Source organism: Topomyia yanbarensis, unplaced genomic scaffold (assembly GCF_030247195.1).
Source record: "Topomyia yanbarensis strain Yona2022 unplaced genomic scaffold, ASM3024719v1 HiC_scaffold_89, whole genome shotgun sequence".
Taxonomy (NCBI): domain Eukaryota; kingdom Metazoa; phylum Arthropoda; class Insecta; order Diptera; family Culicidae; genus Topomyia; species Topomyia yanbarensis.
In genome coordinates this window covers 1-20245 of record NW_026684146.1, presented here as the reverse complement: position 1 = coordinate 20245, position 20245 = coordinate 1, and the positions used below count along the sequence as shown (strand labels likewise).

General features: G+C 37.4%; 1 protein-coding gene across 1 annotated transcript in view; it reads left to right on the top strand.

The window, feature by feature from the left end:
• LOC131696192 (dopamine D2-like receptor) overlaps positions 1 to 14141 on the top strand; it is a gene marked incomplete at its 5' end in the record, with an annotated part of 102914 nt that extends 88773 nt beyond the window's left edge. The window contains one exon of the mRNA XM_058984736.1: positions 9055 to 14141. Coding sequence (XP_058840719.1) covers positions 9055 to 9266 — 212 coding nt within the window. The remainder of the gene's footprint in view (positions 1 to 9054) is intronic.
• Between the last annotated feature and the right edge of the window lie 6104 nt (positions 14142 to 20245).

Sequence of the window (20245 nt, the reverse complement as noted above, 5' to 3'; positions counted from 1 at the left end):
AATACTCAGAAGTATTAAAAGCCTCATGCCAGCAAAGAATTAATGTGATCAGATGTGTAGCGAAAACAAACTGGGGCGGTGATAGGAAAACTCTAACAAAACTATATTGAGCAACCGTTTTAGAAAAGCTACTCTACGCAGCGCCTGTTCTATCGGCAATGAACTCACAAACTTTGAAGATGCTGGCAACAGTCCACAATTCAGGACTTAGGATAATATACGGAGCTTTTCACACCAGCCCAATTGAAAGCCTGCAAGCGGAAACAGAAATTCCAGGGATCAAACAGTTATTTGAACAGAGAACAGCAACCTATGCAGCAAAGAAATCAGCAAATAGAGACATAACCGAGCAGCAAAAATTCAGCCCACCAAGAAGCCCATCAAGCAGCACATCAAACAGCTCATCATCAGAGTACGAAATCAGCTCAGGCGAATTGTGGAACCAAAAATCAGTCGTCTAACTCACCACGGTCTCACAAAGAGGCGAGCAAACCATACATCAATTTAAAATAGACCTCCCTATACTCCGAGCTTTCTCGCAGCCCAAAACGGCACCATGGGAAAGAACAAAAATATCAGTGGACAAAACATTTCTCTCCTACGTGCAAAGTGGAGCTACGGCGGAGAAAATACGTCGACAATTTGCAAGCAGAAAGGCTACACGTTACCGAATATACCAAGCTATATACACCGATGGGTCGAAGCGCGGCTCGCGTTCAGGTTTCAGTGTGATCAGTGGCGAAACGGTAATCCGCAAACGAATCAGTGATATGGGTAGCATCTATGCTGCCGAATGCTTAGCTATAATAGAGGCTCTTTCCTGGGTGGCAAATCAACCAAGTGTGGGGGCCTATCTAATATGTACCGATTCTTTGAGTGCAGTAACAGCGATAGAAAAGTTTAAAATTAAAAGCAGGTGGCGAGATGAAGTCGCGAAGTTTTACAGAGAAGCTACAAGAAATGGAACAGCAATACAAATATGTTGGGTGCCAGGACACCAAGGCACAGTAGTCGGAAATGCCAAAAACGTGAACTTAATTCACTAGAGGCCAAACCATCGAATATATCCACAGGGTGTCTTTGGAAGAATTGTTTGTATGAATATTCCTCACAATCTGATAATAATTGAAATTATGCATGGCTTACTATGATCGAACTAAAAAAATTAACTTTTTATACTGACAAGGTAGAAAGTTGGTGTCTTCGACAAAGTTTTAGAAATGCTCATAGTGAAGAATTTTGTTGAAGAACTTGAGCTTGTAGGACTAAAGGTTATCGAGTTATAAGACGTTTTCTATGGCAACCCCCTTAAATCTAGTTTTTTTAATATAACTTTTTTAATTGTAACTTTGCGTGCAAACTATGTTCAAGACAAATATGTAGGTAGCAAAGCTACATAATATTGTTGAAGACTGTATGTAAAAATACTTATTCGTCTCAAAGTTATTGAAGATTTTTACATTTTTTTACACCAACTTCAACTACGCATAAGAAAGAAAGGTGCAAATCAAAATGCACGAACAGGCACTTTTTTCACTGTCCAAACTATGCACAATAAAGCTAAGAAAGTTTGGTGCGTGGCACTCTAAAACCCTATGAATAGGGTAAGCTTACTTTATCATGTTTTTTTACTTTTTCCATACAAAAATGAGCAAAAAAATTTTTTTCTCAATTTTTTCCGTTAAATTTAGTAATTAATAGTATGACATCCTTTTGTAAGCATTAAATTCGTTATGACATGTCTATTTGAGTATGTATTGGTTTGGGATCTCCAATGATATTAAAAAACTTCACATTTTTGCTCCAGCGCTCAAAAAATCTGAAATATTCAGGTATAAGTTAAAATATTACTAGTAATTGAATATAAAACCAAGAATTTAAAAAATGGGGGCAAAAAAAAACCAAAAAAAAAATTTGATTTTTGTATGGAAAAAGTAAAAAAAAAACATGATAAAGTAAGCTTACCCCATTCATAGGATTCTAGAGTGCCACGCACCAAACCTTCTTAGCTTTATTGTGCATAGTTTGGACAGTGAAAAAAGTGCTTGTTCGTGCATTTTGGTTTGCACCTATCTTTCTTATACGTAGTTAAAGTTAGCGTAAAAAAATGTAAAAATCTTCAATAACCTTGAAACGAATGAGTATTTTTACATACAGTCTTCGACAATATTATGTAGTTTTGGTACCTTAACATTTGTCTTAAACATAGTTTGCACGAAAAGTCTAAATGAAAAAAGTTATATTAAAAAAACTAGATTTAAGGGGGTTGCCATAGAAAGCGCCTTATAACTCGATAACCTTTAGTCCTACAAGCTCAAGTTCTACAACAAAATTCTTTACTGTGAGCATTCCTAAAACTTTGTCGAAGACACCAACTTTCTACCTAGTCGGCATAAAAAGTTATTTTTTTTAGTTCGATCATAGTAAGCCATGCATAATTTCAATTATTATCAGATTTTGGGGAATATTCATACAAACAATTCTTCCAAAGACACCCTGTGAATATATTCAATGGTTTGGCCTCTAGTGAATTAAGTTCACGTTTTTGGCGTTTCCGACCACTGTGCAAGGCATCCCCGGCAATGAGAGAGCTGACCAAGAAGCTAAACGCGCATTAGAAATCCAAGGCAATGAATTAGACATGGTTGAATTCGATGAACTTAAAACGGCTATTAAGAAACGAATGCTATGGAAGTGGCAGGAATCGTGGCCAACTACTAGAAACACCAATTTACGTGAAGTAAAATCTTCTGTCCTGCCTTACACAGAAGCAACAGCAGGAAACAGAAAGGATGACGTAATATTGACTCGGCTTCGCATAGGACCTACCAAATTGACACATCGGCACCTACTGGAACGAGAAGAACCACCAAGATGTCCATGGTGCAACGATAGATTAACCGTAAAACATATAATTGTCAACTGCCCCGGACTGGACAACGAAAGAGACAAGACTGAAGTAACATCAAATTTACTTGAAGCTTTAGCAGATGATAAAAATAGGGCCCAAAAGACGTTGAAATTTCTCAAGAATATTAAAATTTACAATGATATTTGAATTACGGTTAGGAGAAAACATTACATGTAACAAATGCAATGTAATTCAGAGCATACTAAATGGACTGGAATGACCAATGGTTAAAAGTCCATTTCAAATAAACGAAGGAAAAAAACAGATTGAATAATTGAAACAATCAAATTAAACAAGGGAATAAAACATCATGAACATGGAAAACAGTAATAATGGCAAAAAAAGAAAAATGAATGCAATGAAAAATATAAAAACAAAACTACAATAAGAAAATATAGAAATGATCAAAATGGATCTACTGAGTTAAACGTAAGAATAAAAATTATATAAAATATTTGAAATATAAAAATGAGCAGCAAATTTAAAAAACTGAAAGCATGAACATAAGAAAATTGGAAAATGTAAAAAATGTTTCAAAATAAAAGAAATGATAATGTACTAGCATGGAATAAAAAGATAAAAATTAAAATAACTTCGAAAAATCTAAAAATGGATTTTTTTAAAGAACTGGGAAATGGGAACAATTGAACGGAATAGGTCGAAAAAAAATAGGAAACAGGAACTGGTGGAAATTGCCCAAAAAGAGACAGTAGTGAAATCATAGAAAACATGGAAAATCAAAATGGATTCAATGGGTAAAAATACAAATCCTAATCCTGGGTAGTGAAATAAGTTCCCGCCTTTTTTTCTTTAAGTTTGTTATTTATTTGAACATATGATTACAAAGTAATTTTATGCAAAGTATTCCCCATTAGATGCGACAACTTTCGCCCTTCTTTCTGGCAGTAAATTGATTCCTTTGTAGAAAAAATCTTGATCTTTCGACTTGATCCAATTTTCTAGCCACATTTCGATGTTTGCAGAAGATGTGAACCTTTCTCCAAAAAGCGCAGACTGCATTGATCGAAACAAGTAAAAATCTGAAGGTCCGATGTCTGGGGAGTACGGGGAGTCTGGGTGCGCTAAGGTTTCCCATTTAATTCCTTCTAAATAGTTTTTGACAGGTTTTGCTACATGGGGCCTGGCGTTGTCATGTAACAGAATTAATTTTTCGTGTCTATCTCTCCATTCTGGTCTTTTTTCTTTTATAGCTCGGTTCAATCGTATAAGTTGCAGTCGGTAGCGATCTCCAGTGATAGTTTCGGACGGTTTAAGAACTTCATAATACACAACTCCTTTTTGATCCCACCAAATGCACAACATAATCTTCGAACTGTGGATATTTCGTTTCGGCACTGATGGACCGGGTTCTCCTGGCATAGTCCATGACCTCGGTCGCTTAGGATTGTCGTAATAAATCCATTTTTCATCACCAGTAATAATTCGATGCAGGAAGCTCTTTCTTTTGTACTGTTGAAGCAACAGCTCGCAGGTAACCAAACGTCTCTCAATATCTCTCTCCTTCAGTTGATATGGCACCCAATTTCCGAGTTTTTGTACCATACCCATTGCGTGTAAACGTTTACCAACCGTTGATTTATCAACATTTAATGTATTCGACAGTTCCTCGAGCGTTTGGCATGGATCTTCACTTACTAATTCTTTCAGCTCAACATCTGAGAATTTCTTTGGGGCTCCCTCGCGTTCTTTATCACTAACTTCAAAATCGCCACTTTTGAATCGCCGAAACCATTCTTTACAGGTTGTGCTCGATGGGGCTCTTTCACCATATACATTGACCAACAACCGATGTGTTTCAGCAGCACTTTTATCCATAAGGAAATAATGCAGCAAAACTTCCCGCAAATGCTGTTTTGTTGGAACGAAAGTTGACATTTTTGACAAGAAATTTGAAATACTTATTCTACTGAGAATGAGTGCCAGCAAGTGCGTTTCAAATCATCCAAACACGCCTTCAGAATACATGGATCATCAAACTGCCAAAAACAAAAACAGTACCCTAGCGACACCTTTCTGAAAAAAGAAGGAAACTTATTCCACTACCCAGAAGAATTGAAAAAACAGAATATTTTCACAAAGAAAAACAAGAGAAAATTTAAAAAATAATTGAATTAAAAAATAAATAAATCTATGTAAAGTAAAAGTGGAAAAAAATCTAAAATTTTATGAAATGGAAAACCTAAAACATTCTAAAAATAAAGATCAAAATAAAATAACAGGAAAAATATTCAAATGAAAGAAGTAACAAAATAGAAAACATTGAATTGAAAATTGTTTAAATGGGTTAAAAAGGAAAATACTAATGGTAATGTAACATACCAATAAACAAAAACAGGAGAATACTAAAAAATCCGTACCAAAGAAAAGCATATATTTCAAAACTGATAAATGGAGAACAGAAAATTTCACGCGAAAAACAAATTTAAACGAAAGAAATAGAATAAATGTTTATTGAGCTAATGAGAGACACCTAAAATGAAAAAAGGCGGAGAAAGAAATACTGAAATAAGTTTATTGGAGGATATGAAAAAATACAATGAAATAACAAAAAATAAAAGTTTAGTAAAATAAATTAAATAAATTTAATGAACAGTTAAACAAACAATTGCAAATGAAACGAATAAAACGATAGATAAAATAAAAAAAAGAAAAGATGAAGCGAATTGAAAAAATGGGACAAATTTTAAAAGGAAAGCAAAAATGGTAGAAATATAAAACGGAAAATATGGCACAAAATATACAAGAAAAGTAAAATAAGATTGAATAAAGAAAATAAAAAGAATAAAAAACCTGGAAAAGAAACAAAAAAAGCAAATATGAAACAAGAGATAAAAATGAAAAAAATCATTTTTCTTAAGAAAGTTATTTAGAGATGACAAAAACTTTCGAGTTCGCGTAGTTAAATAAAAAATTCAAGTGAATACGAAAAATTACCATGGGTCGTTTTCTTCGTGGATTTTATTGTTCTTTCTTGATTTGTGGAGTTATTCAGAACTCGTTTCACAAATCTTATTTGAACAGTTGAGCATTCTAAAAGAAGGTTGCTGGGTTTTCTTTTTTCAAATAGATTCTTTTGTGATTAATTTAGCAGCCACTACGGATTGAAGTAAGTAGAAATAGGAGTCACATATCATCCTGGAAACACAAAAAAAGGAAATTGGACTAATGATTAAAAACCACCTATCCACAGATTGAAAGTTTCAAAATTAATTAGTAAAATAAGAATTAAAATCAATTTCAAGAGCCCAGAAAATAATTGTTGTGAAATAGAAAATAAATTTTAGATTTAATGCACCATTTACAAAAAAAAATATCTCATGTCTTTTTGCCCACCGCGGAGTTAAATCGTTTTTGATTTGTAAATTTCAAAGATTTCTTTTGATTAGTCTTTCATGCAGTATAAACTTTATAATGAAATTTAAGATTAACTTTATGATAGAAATTGACGGAAATCAAATCATATAAATATTGAAACTCGAATTGAATTTTCCAATAAATTGGTATTGGAATAATATTTAACAGAATCATTCCTCCTGTTCAAAGTCCGGGCCCCCTCACCAACACAGGGCCCGGGGGGGGGGGGGGGGACACACCGTCCCCCTCCCCTCTCGGCGACCCTGATTAGACAAAATTTGCATCGAAAATGAAACTTATCGGCATTATTTTTGCCCTCGGAGAAATAGTCAAATCGACCGCCACTAAGCCTGAAAGGATGTCGGTCGACGGAGATACCTTTCCATTAATCAACACTATCATGCAGGCTTCAGTACCCGCGAAAGGAAGGTTTTATAGCAGGGAACGGAAAATTAATGCAACGAAATTTAAAAGAATAGAGTAATTGGTACTTAGCTGTGGAACATTTGTAGTATCTGTATTCAACAAATACATTTTCGCTGAGGTATCGGACATACATACCTGTTAACAAAGGGTGTTTCCGAATAGCCACCGGCTATTATCAGGGAATTTTCATTTTCATTAAAAACGCCATAGCTGAACTTTCGTCAGTACGGGAAGAAATCGCTCCGAATCTTACTACCCACTCGGGAAAAAGTTGTTCCGCCGGCCCTGGCAAGGCACAAATCGCCATTTGAGCCAGACGCTACTGATTCCTGATACTGAACAAAGTATTCGTTATTGAGTTATTACACATTTTCCAGTAGCCACATAATCGTTTCAAATATTGAGTTATTACAATTGTAACAACTCAATTACGGTCGAGTTAAAATATTGCTCAAAACGGCATCTGCTAACAACCCCCAATATTTTGTACTGTCTGTTCCAGTCAGTTGCCTGCACGAAAATTAGCCTACTACCAGAAGTTCCAAGGCGAATTCAACTTGAATAATTCCAAACCGAGCAGCTTTTTTCCGCGCCACTTCCTTAACATTCTCCCAACAAGAGCTATTTCAAACACAGACACAAAAAAATTAACACCAACGGGAAACCCTCGCCAAAAGTTCGCAACAGTTGCCGTTCTGCTTGTTTTTTTTTTGTTTCTACTCGGCATCATCATTCAGTCCACAATCCATGGCTCGTGTGGAACCCCATTAGGCAGGCAGGCAGTCAAACGGCCACACGTTTCGTGTTACCCGCTAGCAGAAGTGGATGAGCGTAAAGCCCTAGCATACATTTCACCCCGCGAAAAGAGCAGCCGAAAATCCCCGGCGAATGTTGGTTTGGAAGCAGCACCAGGTGGTGATGCGAGCAACGCGACGGTGGGTCAGCCGATTCTGCTCCATCCCCTAGGCCAGCGGGGACGCGGTTATAGCGCTAATCAAATTCCACGTGTAGTACTGACTCTGCAATGCAGAGTGGGAGTGTGTGTTTGCTGGTGGGAATTTTGGAACAGGTTCGTCGCTTATTACTTTTTCAGGCTCGCTTGGTTTCGAGTGGGGAGAGAGGGGTGGACCGGGTTGAACGGATGTCAAGCGGCTGGCGTCAACAAGCTTGCGGCTTAACGCTGTTGTTTTATTTTTCGTTTGTTTTTTTTGTTCTTTTTTTGCGGTGTTCTGTTGCGTTGGAGTGTTTTCCAGTTTATTATACGTGCGGTGGCCTGAACGGGCTGCGAAAGTAAATTGTTCTGGGATTTTGTTGTTTTAAAAGTCTAAAAGTTTTTGGGCAGCCCTTTTTTGGGATCATTTCCCAACGGGAGGTATTTATTGCCTGGTTTATGGTTTTGGTTGGCTCCGACGAGCTTTTGGGACCATCCTTGAAACTATGAAGCGTAATTAAATTAGAATATTTTCTCCATTTTGAACATTGAAGAAGAAAATTATGAACATGAAGGAGATTTTTTTTAAATTCATGCTTCATAATATGCAATAACGAATAAATCAACGTATTATCTTTTGAGATTGATTCTGAACTCTACCCAGGACAGTAATTAAATTTATACAGTACATGCGTAAACAAAATGATAAAAATCCCCCTAAAAAAATTTGCTTTTATTAATCACGATGTGGATAGTTAAATCTATCAATTGTCAATTGTTCACAATTATAGGGTGATGAGCCTATTTGCGCCATGTTTCTATTATCACCCTACCCATTTGAAGCCGTTGGTTAGAGCAGTGTCTGCCATCTTTGTTCAACGCATTTAGTCAAATGGTAGCGCAACAATAGGGGCACTCGATTCGAGTTTTCATTGTGCTCAAACACGAGAATTTTACTGTTTTCAACGCATTTGTGTTATTATATTGGTTCTTAACAACGAAGCAAAGCGGTTGATGTCAATTTTTACGCATTCCATTGATTGTAAGGCAAGAAATTACCGAATTAGTGAGGCATCTTGCTTAGTGAAAATAGGCTCATCACCCTATGTCCTATAAAGGCTTCACATTTATCGCGCAAACAAAAGCCATATCGAATGTTCTTTTCCTATTGAATCCAATCCTCTTTGTTAACCAGTAAAAATACAAACCTCGGATGGCATCCGGACACATCTGTCGTCGATTATTTCGTATTTGTTTTCATCCTTGCCAAGCCATCATCAACAGGTCCTTTGCAGTCTGTCCGATAGTACCGTCCGGTATCTAACTAAACGACAAAAATGTGGTTTTTCACTCTTTCCAACTTCAACTAACCCCCATTCTTTCTCTCTGTCTCTCTCCCTTTCATCCGCAGGCGTATTTTTAATCTGCTGGGTGCCGTTCTTCACGTGCAACATCATGGACGCGATGTGCACCAAGCTGGACATGACCTGCCAACCGGGCGTGACGGCCTTCATCCTGACCACCTGGCTCGGCTACATGAACAGCTTCGTCAATCCGGTCATCTACACCATCTTCAATCCGGAGTTCCGAAAGGCGTTCAAAAAAATCATGAACATCGAGTGAGTGCGGCGTATCGTGCCGGGCGGCGGCAGTGGAGGTAAGACGACACCCGCAGGTGGTGCCGCCCGTCGAGCCATAGCGATACCGGCGGCGGCGGAAGTGGAATGTGCCTCACGAGAATTGTCGTCCTCCGGTGGGATGGAAACGGTGGGCGGTACCAGTGACGGTGGTACCGGGGTTGGAACTGTCACGGTCGCGTGGCATCAGAGCGAAATTCAATGACCGATAGTGAATGCAGCCTGTTGGCTGGGAGTGGGTGATAGCTAGATATTTTTTTTCTGCTTTGCATTCGTTCAGTTCCTATCCGTTGATGCGACGGGATCACACAGGTATTTAGGGGATTTGGGAAACTGTCGGAAATGAACTAGAATGGGTTGCAAGATGGAACGCTAGCCTTTGATCTTTAGTTTGCCGCTCTGTGCAAAAAGGATTTTACGGTGAGGATAAAAAGCGCTAATACATTGCTCTGATTGCTCGGATAAGTTGAGTTTTCGTTTTAATGAATTTTCATAATAGGGGTAAACTGTACCATTGAAATAGTTAGTTTGGAAAGTGACTGCTCCCATAATTTACAACGATTGAAAATAATGAAAATACCACAATTTCGTATGTGTCGTCCAGACATTCAGATTAATTAATGTCCAGATTCCAAAGATTTAAAAGCAGCAAAATAAGTCATAGTTAGCCGTTTTGACTTCGTTTTATCAATATCTGGGACCCGACTTGGTCACTCTAGCCAATATTCGTCGCGGTATTTGTAATTACCGCAACCGCGCAGGAATTGTGCTTTGTGGTAAGATGATTTTCACCGCGGGAAATAAGAGTTTACCACGCGGTATTACCACCGGAACCGCGCTTTTCAATTTTTGTGTAATTTAAATGCAAAGAGTTTTTATTGATTGACATAGAACACACAAAAAAAATCGATGGCAGCAATTGACAAATATTAGTATCGCGAATGTCTACCCATAGTTATTCGAGATGGGTTCTATTAGTTTTATGTTTGGACGACAGCCGGTTGGCCACTCCGATAAGCACACCGCCACCGGGTTTTTTCCCTGTACTGTCTGGATCGCGATCGTTACGGTAAGCCTTGTACTTTGAGCCGAATAACTGAAGTAAATTGATCATTCAGCCACGTTTCGGTTAGAACAATAACATCATATTCGGCGTCTGAAACAGCGATGAACAACCCGTCAATTTTGGTGCATAGTCCTCTCACGTTCTGGTAGTAGACACTAAGATGTTCCAGCAAGTAATATCCTGATGGTTGAGCGGTAGAAAGATGAGCGGCGATGGTGGTGGCGTCCGCTTGTAATCGGGAGGACATATACCCTCCTTGGCTTTACCTGACCGGGAGAGGTCGCTGCTTTAACATGCAAGTTCGGTAGAAAACAGCTTGACGTCGTTGATGGAATTGGGCTGATTGCACCTGTCGGCATTCTGCAATTGACACTCAGCTCAAATGTTTACGGTTTATCGGTGAGAACGGGAAACATGATGTAGCCAAATCAAATCTCAACAATGCAGCGGCTAATCGACATTACCATCTTTCCATATGATTCGTTCATTGCGGGGACGGTAGGCTTCAACTTCGGTACCCAAACTCTCGATCACCTTGGTGTCAAGAGACAGCAAGACGCAACGTCTGGTTCTGCGATTGATCGCTATTGTGATTCCTCCGCCGAATCGATCAATGCGATCAAATCGATGAATAACAAACTTAGAGTTACTCTTAAATCTAATGCTTGATTTTAACAAAGTTTCGGTCACAAATTTTTGTTTCCCTTCAAAAAACTTAAATAGTTTGTTTTTATGATGAGTGTGTCCACAAAAAACGCAGATGACTACAAATGTAAGCGCATTGTTCATTCATCGTCGCGTTGGTTTAATGTCAGGTAGCACATGACAGTATTATTTACACAAACAGGTGGTCTGAAACATCCGATCCCGCAATTCCTGGGCCCGGGTGAAAAGTTTCCGCAAATGTTCGGATAATTTCAAATGCTCATCATCGAGTTGGAGTAAATTGACATGACATTACTGTAATATTTAGGTGCAAATCTTTGATATGGGTTGCGCTTTTCGAATATATTTCTTCACAATATTCTATGGAGTCGGTCTCACGAAGTCCCATAATATCTAGAGAATACTACAGTACTCTCATGCATTCCATACGAATAACTGTGAAGTTTGATATGGCGCTCGGGGTTGTGTCCTTTACAATACCTCCTGGAACCATATCTAAAAGCAAAACAAAGCTTTGATACTATCATTCCGTTTTGGAACTTGACCTTCTTTTTCGACAGGCTTTGCAGCCGATTCTTAGTGTACAAGACACGGGGCTAGTGCGAAGATGCAACTGATCACTACAAATCTGTCCTGGATGAGTCCCTCAAATACGACGAATAATTTACCCTTTAAACCGCCAAAGCAGGAATCATTTCTCTAGTTTTCCCAAAACTAGTTAGTATATCTCCAAATTCATTTAGGAGGTTGACATTTATAGCTTTTATTTATACTCAGGTTATGCTAAGACACACTTCGAGCTAGAAGTTGTATAACTATTGAATATGGCTGACATGGTCCTCTGACAGACCACACGGCATTTTTTGGAAAGCCAGAACCAGTTATCTGACCTGACCAACAAGTATAATTGAAGAATCTTGAATAATTTCCCGATCATTTGCAAGTAGTTTACTTGAAATCGGTGGAAAATTGAGAGAACTAGGCCCAAATAAACGCATAAACTTGAAAGTACTTCGAAGACGACATTTTTTCCCAGCAGCTGCCCAACACCGCCTTTTGGCGGAATAAGTTTTTTAGTTCATAAGTTTAGTTTCAAGTTAATACAGTACCAAATTTCAATTCCACGGCAAAGTACTACTGTAAAGTAACTTACTAATAATTTTTATTTTTTTGAAAACTCCAAAATGTGAGATAATTTTTTAATTGAATTATACCACTACATGCAAAATAGTTTTTTCTCATTTCCCTCAAATTTCCAACTTTCAACTAAAATATCATGTTATATCATGATTTCAGCCAGCAGGTAACATATTTGTGTGAAAGGTGGGAATGTATTGAACAGGTTTTAGTGGGGTTAACAACACAAAATTTTATATTGTAGATTTCACAGCGATTCGGCTGAACTCCACCAAAATACGGATCCAATGTAATACATTTAAATGATTATTTAAAGATATTATTAAACTTAAAATTTATTATAATTTTGTTGGCACATCCCACCCAGTTTGGAAAGCTTCAAACATGGAGGTAGAATTTAGCATTTCAGTCATCAATTGAAGCGTTGATTGTTGCAAGAAATTCATTTTTTCTTCCGTAAATGCCAGCTAGCCAGCGGTTGTAGCAAAAAAGCGTTGTGTGGGAACGAAATTGGCAGCGTCGTAGTAATCGTTCTTTTAGTCTTGTTACCTGTCACTAGAGCACAAGACGACGCACCATTGTAGGATGCTGTGACGGAGATAGAAGATGCTTGTATAGGCAGAGAAGTTGTAATTCTATTGAGAGGCGTGCTAATTTACGTTTAGACTGGTTTTCTTGAAGTGAGCCTGAATTTTTCGTTAGTTGTTCTTGTTTTCTTTGAACGAGAGCTTATATTTGTTTTCTCGAATCGGACATACCCAGAAATTCGGTTTTTAGTTTTCGCTACAATTGGAACATTCGAAACCTTTTGTGGTGTCTTTCACCGGACAAGTGTCCTTTGTGTGCAAATTATCACTATAGATCGTACATTTGAAATTCAAATGTCATTTTTTGTGCCGTGCTCAAAGCCCTGGCATCTGCGATACGGTCAAATTTTGAATTCTGCTCCCATGTCGCAAATTTTTTATGCTAAATGGCTTAGGATGTAATGAAACGCCGAGATCTTCTGCCACACTGAATTTTGTTGGAAAATTTTGGATTTGAGTTGATACTGGGGTTGCAAAAACTGCTTTTAATTAATTTTCTATGCCAAATGTCTGAGAACTGCGTGAAACAACGGATCTTGTATCTTCTCATAAAAAAATGTTTTGACAAAAGTTTCCTCTCTGGCACTTCTCATTTTCAAACTGAGATTTTTAAATAAAAATCAGAAAACATGTTTTTTTTTTTAAATAACACCAGAGTTCGTCACTTCATTGATTTCTAAAGCATTTGGCATTCAAAAAAATAAAATAAAAAAGAAAACCGCATTTACAAACTCAAGCCCCATCTCCTTGCACTACAAAGACAGTATCGACCACTTCATGACATTGTTTTTCTATTGCGCTCAAATTTTATATGGGGACTTTTTCGAGGTATCAATACTTTTGAGGTGTGTCCGATTTGAAATTTCAGGAAGACCATAAATATTGGCACTCAACCGTATATTAAGTGTACTCCTAATTGACCCAAATGATCCCAAAATGGATGTCGAACCAGATTCTTCGCCAAAGATCCGCGCTTCCAGTTAAAATCAAACATATTGAATTGGGTTCGACCGTATCCGATCTTCTTTCGGATAAAAGATAGTCCGCGAAGTATTCTAATATTCCACAAGACGCAGAAATATTCAGCTGTGCCAGACATCTCGAAAGTTCGCCTAGATAAGCTCAGGCTTATAATATTTTTTCTAAGCAAACAAATGACGGTACTGGCGACAAGACTTTCATGAAGAACTAACGCGTTTACATGCCGCCTTACAAAGTTGAGATCGATGGTGTAGTTATCGATTCGAGCTTGGCATGCGTGGATCTACTGAAGGACGGAATTGTCTGTTTCAATAACCTCTTGCTCCAGTGAGCGAAGATTTTGAGTGACAATCGCACCGGACCCAAACTTTGACCTTGCGGTAGCCCTTTCAAGGCAACATTGAATGGTCTATCTGTCTTGAAATCATATGAATAAAATATATATATATATATATATATATATATATATATATATATATATATATATATATATATATATATATATATATATATATATATATATATATATATATATATATATATATATATATATATATATATATATATATATATATATATATATATATATATATATATATATATATATATATATATATATATATATATATATATATATATATATATATATATATATGTATATATATATATATATATATATATATATATATATATATATATATATATATGTATATATATATATATATATATATATATATATATATATATATATATATATATATATATATATATATATATATATATATATATATATATATATATATATATATATATATATATATATATATATATATATATATATATATATATATATATATATATATATATATATATATATATATATATATATATATATATATATATATATATATATATATATATATATATAACTTCTCGGTAAGATACAGGAGAAGTCGTTTGTGGCGAATCAAGCCATCCGCTGTAACTCGACATTCTCCTCTTTGGTCAATCTGAAAAGAGGTTTTCACGTTCGGAAGGAACGCTGAAAGCTCAGTTCGAAAGGCTCCGTAGCCGGAGATCATCAGACGAATTTTGCGCTAAATCATATTCAGAGTTGGCAGCACCCTCCCAGATTTTAATGAAACTTTCTTTCTGTCTTGTCACAAAAAGCCACTCTGCATACTTTGTTTTCCCAAAAATGATCTAGACTGTCTTTTAAAAAGGGTCAAACTTTTTTACCAATTGTTTCAAATGGCTATTGTCTAAAAATGGCAAATCCTACAGAAAAATGTTGTACGAGTGATTTTCACAAAATCTGATTTTTGAATAAAAATAATGAAAAAATTCTTCATCAACTTCTACACTGATCAGAACTCAGAGTTCCGAAAACAGAGCTCAGTGTCCAGAATCCAGAGTTCCGAGTGCAGAGGTCAGAGCGCAGTGTTCAGAGCCAAGAGTTCAGAGTTCAGATGCCAGAGTTCAAAACCTACAGTCCAGGCCGAGAGACCAGAAACCAGAGTCTAGAGTTCTTATTCCAAAATACTGAGCCCAGAATCCTCAGCACATAATACAGAGCCCAAAGTCCAGAGCTCCTAATTCAAAATAGTGAGACCAGAGTTTACAGTTCAGATTCCAGAGCTCAGAGTTGAGATTCGATAATGCAGAGTTTAGATTCCATTGCCCAACGACCAGAACCCAGAGTCTCGAGGAGAGAGCCCAGATTACGGAGTCCAGAATCCACCGTCCCGAGTGCAGAGTGCATAGTCCAGAGTTTAGAGTCCAGAGTCCACAGTTCAGAGTCCAATGTCCCAAATCAAGACCCAGAGCCCATAGCTCAGAGACCACAGTCTACAGTGCAGAGTCCATAGCACAGAATCTCGAAGCGAGAACTCAGAATACAGAGTTAAGAATGCAGAGTTCAGAGTTCAGAGTGCAGAGAACAGAGTCCAGAATCCTGGGTTCAGAGTCCAGAGTCCTTAACTCAAAATACTGTGGCCAGAGTCCCGAGCTCTGAGAACAGAATCCAGAGCCCGATGTACTTAACGCAAAATACTGAGGCAAGAGTTTGGACTTCAGAGCACAGAGCCCAAAATCCAGAGGCCAGAATCCAGAGTCCATGACACAGGCGAGGCGAGAGTCCAGAGTTCAGAATCCTGCGTAAAAAGTGCAGAGTTCAAATTCCAGAATCTAGAGCTCAGAGTCCAGAGACGAGAATCCTTAGACCAGAGCTCAGAGTCCAGAAACCAGAGTACAGAAATTCGAGGCCAGCGCCAAAATACCGTCATCCAGCGATGAGAGTGAAGAGTCCAGAATGTTAATTTCAGTGTCCATAGTCCAGAGACCAGAACCTAGAATCCAGAGTCCTAAGGGAAGAACCAAAAGTCCAGAATCCAGTTCAGTTCATGTATAAGGTAACTAGCAGTTGGATAATTGGATTTTGAGGTGATTATGACTTTCATTGGTTTAGTTTTCGATAAAAATACACTGTAAAAAATTCAGTTAGACCAAGGAAAAGTTTTTTTTTCAAATACCTTTTTTTCCTTGAAAGCGCCCAACTTGAATTTTTGACGGTAGCTAGGAAACATAATTCTCTATCTTGGCACAAAATTTCATCCAAATCTAAGATGGGTTTTTTTTTGTAAATCGACTTAAAATGTTTAAAATCACTTTATTTCAGTGTAGAAGTCGATGAAGATTTTTTCAATATTTATAATCAAAAATTTAACTGATTTTGTAAATATCACTCCTACAACATTTTTTGTAGGATCTGTCATTTTTAGAGAATAACCATTCGAAAAAAAAATGTTAAAAAAGTTTGACCCTTTTCAAAAGACAGTATAGATCATTTTTAGAAAACAAAGTATGCAAAGTGGCTTTTTGTGACAAAGTCCTCATGTACAGAAAGTTGCATTAAAATCTAAGAGGGTGCTGCCAACATTTGTTCGAGTTGGCGCGAAATTCGTCATCACTGTTATCTGCGGAGGAGATTGCTGTTTCTTCGCACAATGCGAGGAAATTTACAAATTACTTCTGCATCACATTCGGATAAAACATCGAATGAGTTGCTACAATCAATTGGATTTTCGGATGGAGAAGTTACCCTTTTTCGTTTCTTTTTAATATTTGGCACACGGCCTTTCTGGGAGGACCCAGACATGTTAGATGAATTAAATATTTCTTTAGCTTTAAGCAAATCGCTATGATCTACAAAATACTTTCAAATGTCGGGTTTTGTAAAGGGCGAACACGAAATTATTGCGACACCGAAAATGTCATGCCAATTTACTTATAATGTTTAAAATCAAACCAAAATTTTAGGGTAGTTTTATACATATATTTACTTCAAAAATCAAAAGAAAAGTTAATCGATGGAGCCTTGAGTGCAAAATTGAACGCATTATCGCTTGATGCCCTCCATCAAAGTCTTTACAGTGTCATCCGGTACCAGTTTCTCAGTTTTTTTCCATTTTCTTAACATGTCCTTCTCGTCTTTGACTGTCTTCTTGCTCTTCCGAAGTTCCCGCTTCATCATTGCCCAGTACTGCTCCACCGGGCGCAGCTCCGGACAGTTTGGCGGATTCATGTCCTTTGGAACAAAATGGACAGAATTGGCCTCATACCACTCCAGGACACTTTTAGAATAGTGGCATGATGCCAAATCTGGCCAAAATAGCGGAGCTTCGTCGTGCTGCTGCAAGAACGGCAAAAGGCACTTCTCGAGGCACTCAGATTTGTAGATCTCGCCATTTACTGTGCCCTTTGTCACGAAAGGCTCACTCCTCAGTCCGCAAGAGCAGATGGCCTGCCAAATGAGATATTTGGAGGCGAACTTCGACATTTTCTTCTTCTTAAATTTGTCGTCCACATAGAACTTGCTCTTGTCGGTGAAAAACTCCCACCCCGGAATTTGCTTAAAATCGGCTTTTACATACGTTTCGTCGTCCATCACACAGCAGCCATATTTTGTCAGCATCTTCTCGTAGAGCTTCCGTGCCCGAGTTTTAGCCGTCGATTGTTGCCGCTCATCGCGGTTTGGGAAGTTCTGTACCTTGTATGTATGTAGTCCAGCTCTCTTCTTTGCATTCTGGACGTAGCTCTGCGACATGCCGATCTTTTTAGCCAAATCACGGCTTGAGACGTTGGGATTTGCTTTAATCATCTGCTTCACCTTTCCCTCCGTCTTTTTGTTCTCCGGTCCTGGTTTTCTTCTAGCTGCTTTGACGTGGTCCAACGTCAACCGCTACTGGAACCGCTTCAACACTCTGAAGACGGTTGAATTTTTCCCAACTGCCGGTGCGACAGGTCAGGAAATTTCAGGTGTTTGGAAAGAATTTGTTCTCTCGACTCGCGTTGGTTCACCTCCATTTTCGTTGAATCGAAAAACATGACTTCGAGTTTCACAGCATGTAAACAATACACATCAATGAGAAAATATAATGTGTGCAAAATTTGGTTGATTTTTACCCAATGGTAAAAAAGTTATGCCCTCTTACGCTAGATGTGAATATTTTGAAATTTAGTACAAGTTCGTTAAAATTTAATTTCGACAAAATAGTGCAGGGATTTAAACAATCCGTTCAGTACAACGGGAGCTAGTAATGTTTAACTTCTAGAACTATTATGATGATGGCCCCTCCTGATTCCCCCAAAAAAGATTTAGCTCAACGATTTATTTAGAAGATATTTAATATAATTAAGTCATCTTGCAGTCATTTTCAAACAGGTCCACCTAGAGAGTCCACAAGTTTTTCATGAAAATATTGTATGTTACCGAAAATACCGGTACTGGCTTTTGTTCAGAACCTGTATTACGGTACCAAAAATGGGTCGGTATTCCCAGGATTTTCGGTACCGGTATTACCGGTACCACAACCCTATTCTCTACCTTTCACCATTCAAGTTTCCCGTCTGATCGCTTGGCTGTCCGTTGGTAAAGTGAGCCCAAAGAAATTTTTAATCCAGTAACCTTTGACCAATTCACTCTCAGTGCGACTCTTTTCCAAATCTTCTCGCATAGTCCAATGTCAAAATCTGGTGTCAATTCGCTTTTTTTAATTTTATTTGAAAATCCCTGATTAAAATTTAAAAGTATTAGAGAGGCAACTCTTGTCAAAATATTTTTTTTACGAGAAGATACAAGATCCGCCGTTTCATGCATGTCTAAGACATTGAGAATTAAAAATAAATCTTTCCAAATCCCAGTTTCAATTCCAAAATTTTCTAAGTACCATAAAGGGTATATATCTCTAAAAAAATATTTCAGGTTGACAGTACATCTCGACTTCTCATGACATTTTTAATCATTTAGCGTCAAAAATACGAATTTGATTTTTGAATATTCTAAAGGTCGTTTTGTATTTTTTCACGGATGAAATTTTTTGCACTTTGGCTGTTTTGCGCAACCCCTTAACCATGCTCGATTGAATTGATATTTAACATAGAGACTAATGGTGCTAATGCTATTGAAATTATTAAATTCGATTATCACCTTTTGTCCATACATGCCATTCGCACCCTAATATACAATCTTCTGAATAGATGCTCCTTCCGTCAATTGATTTCATGAATAAACACGTTCAATATTTGTGACTGGAATTTACAAAAATGAAGGACATTAAAAAATGAAGTATGGGGTAGCTTTTCCCTTTCCGTGTACACAAATTATTGTTTGAAGACCGTCAAACTGAAAAAGAAAGCCAAAGTAAACGGTAAAGGGGCGCAAAACTGAGACTCCGCCAAGAGCGCCAGAAGTCCACGCTACTGGTGCCCCTGGCCCAGTGTAGCCAAGCGTGACGACGGTAATGCCTAGCTCACAGTTCGAGAGATAGAGTTTACCAGGTACCATCATTAACTTCAAAGTCAATAGTACCCCCAAGAAAGGCATCTGGGACTGTTGATGTTTCTGATGTACTTCAATGATGTACATCTAGTGGTTATGACTTCATGGCTGCTCATCGCGAATTATCTTAAGATACTTCATCCAGATTTCACCAACCTTCAGCTTCCAGTTTTCGTTGATTGGTATAGAAAAAACCGCGTGTGTGTTAATCTGAAGAAGTGTTTGGTGATTTCATTCTCACGTAATAAAATCACCATTTTGATTGACTGCAAAAATTTAACGCACATTTTTTGCACTACTACACACGGAAAAAAAATCCGTTCATAAATTCATGAACGGTCACAATTTTGTGAACTGTATGATTTACGAAAACCGTGACCAAATTCCTGAAATTATGAATCATTTTTTTTTCTTTTTTATTTCGACTAGGTTAGTCACATGCTAGTGAACTCGAGTGATTCGTAGTAACGCTAGTTTTCCGATCTGTTTACTTCACATCCTTGCTCTCACTTGAGTACTATGGCTCTAAGTTTCATAACTTTCCCTACCCAGTAATCTCTAGCTAATTGAATGTCGTTAAAACGTAAAAAAAATTATGAATAATAATTCTCGTATTCATGAAACTATTTTTGTTTTCTAAAAACCAGTTCGCACCGGATATACACATGGCGTTACATTAGAATGTTTGG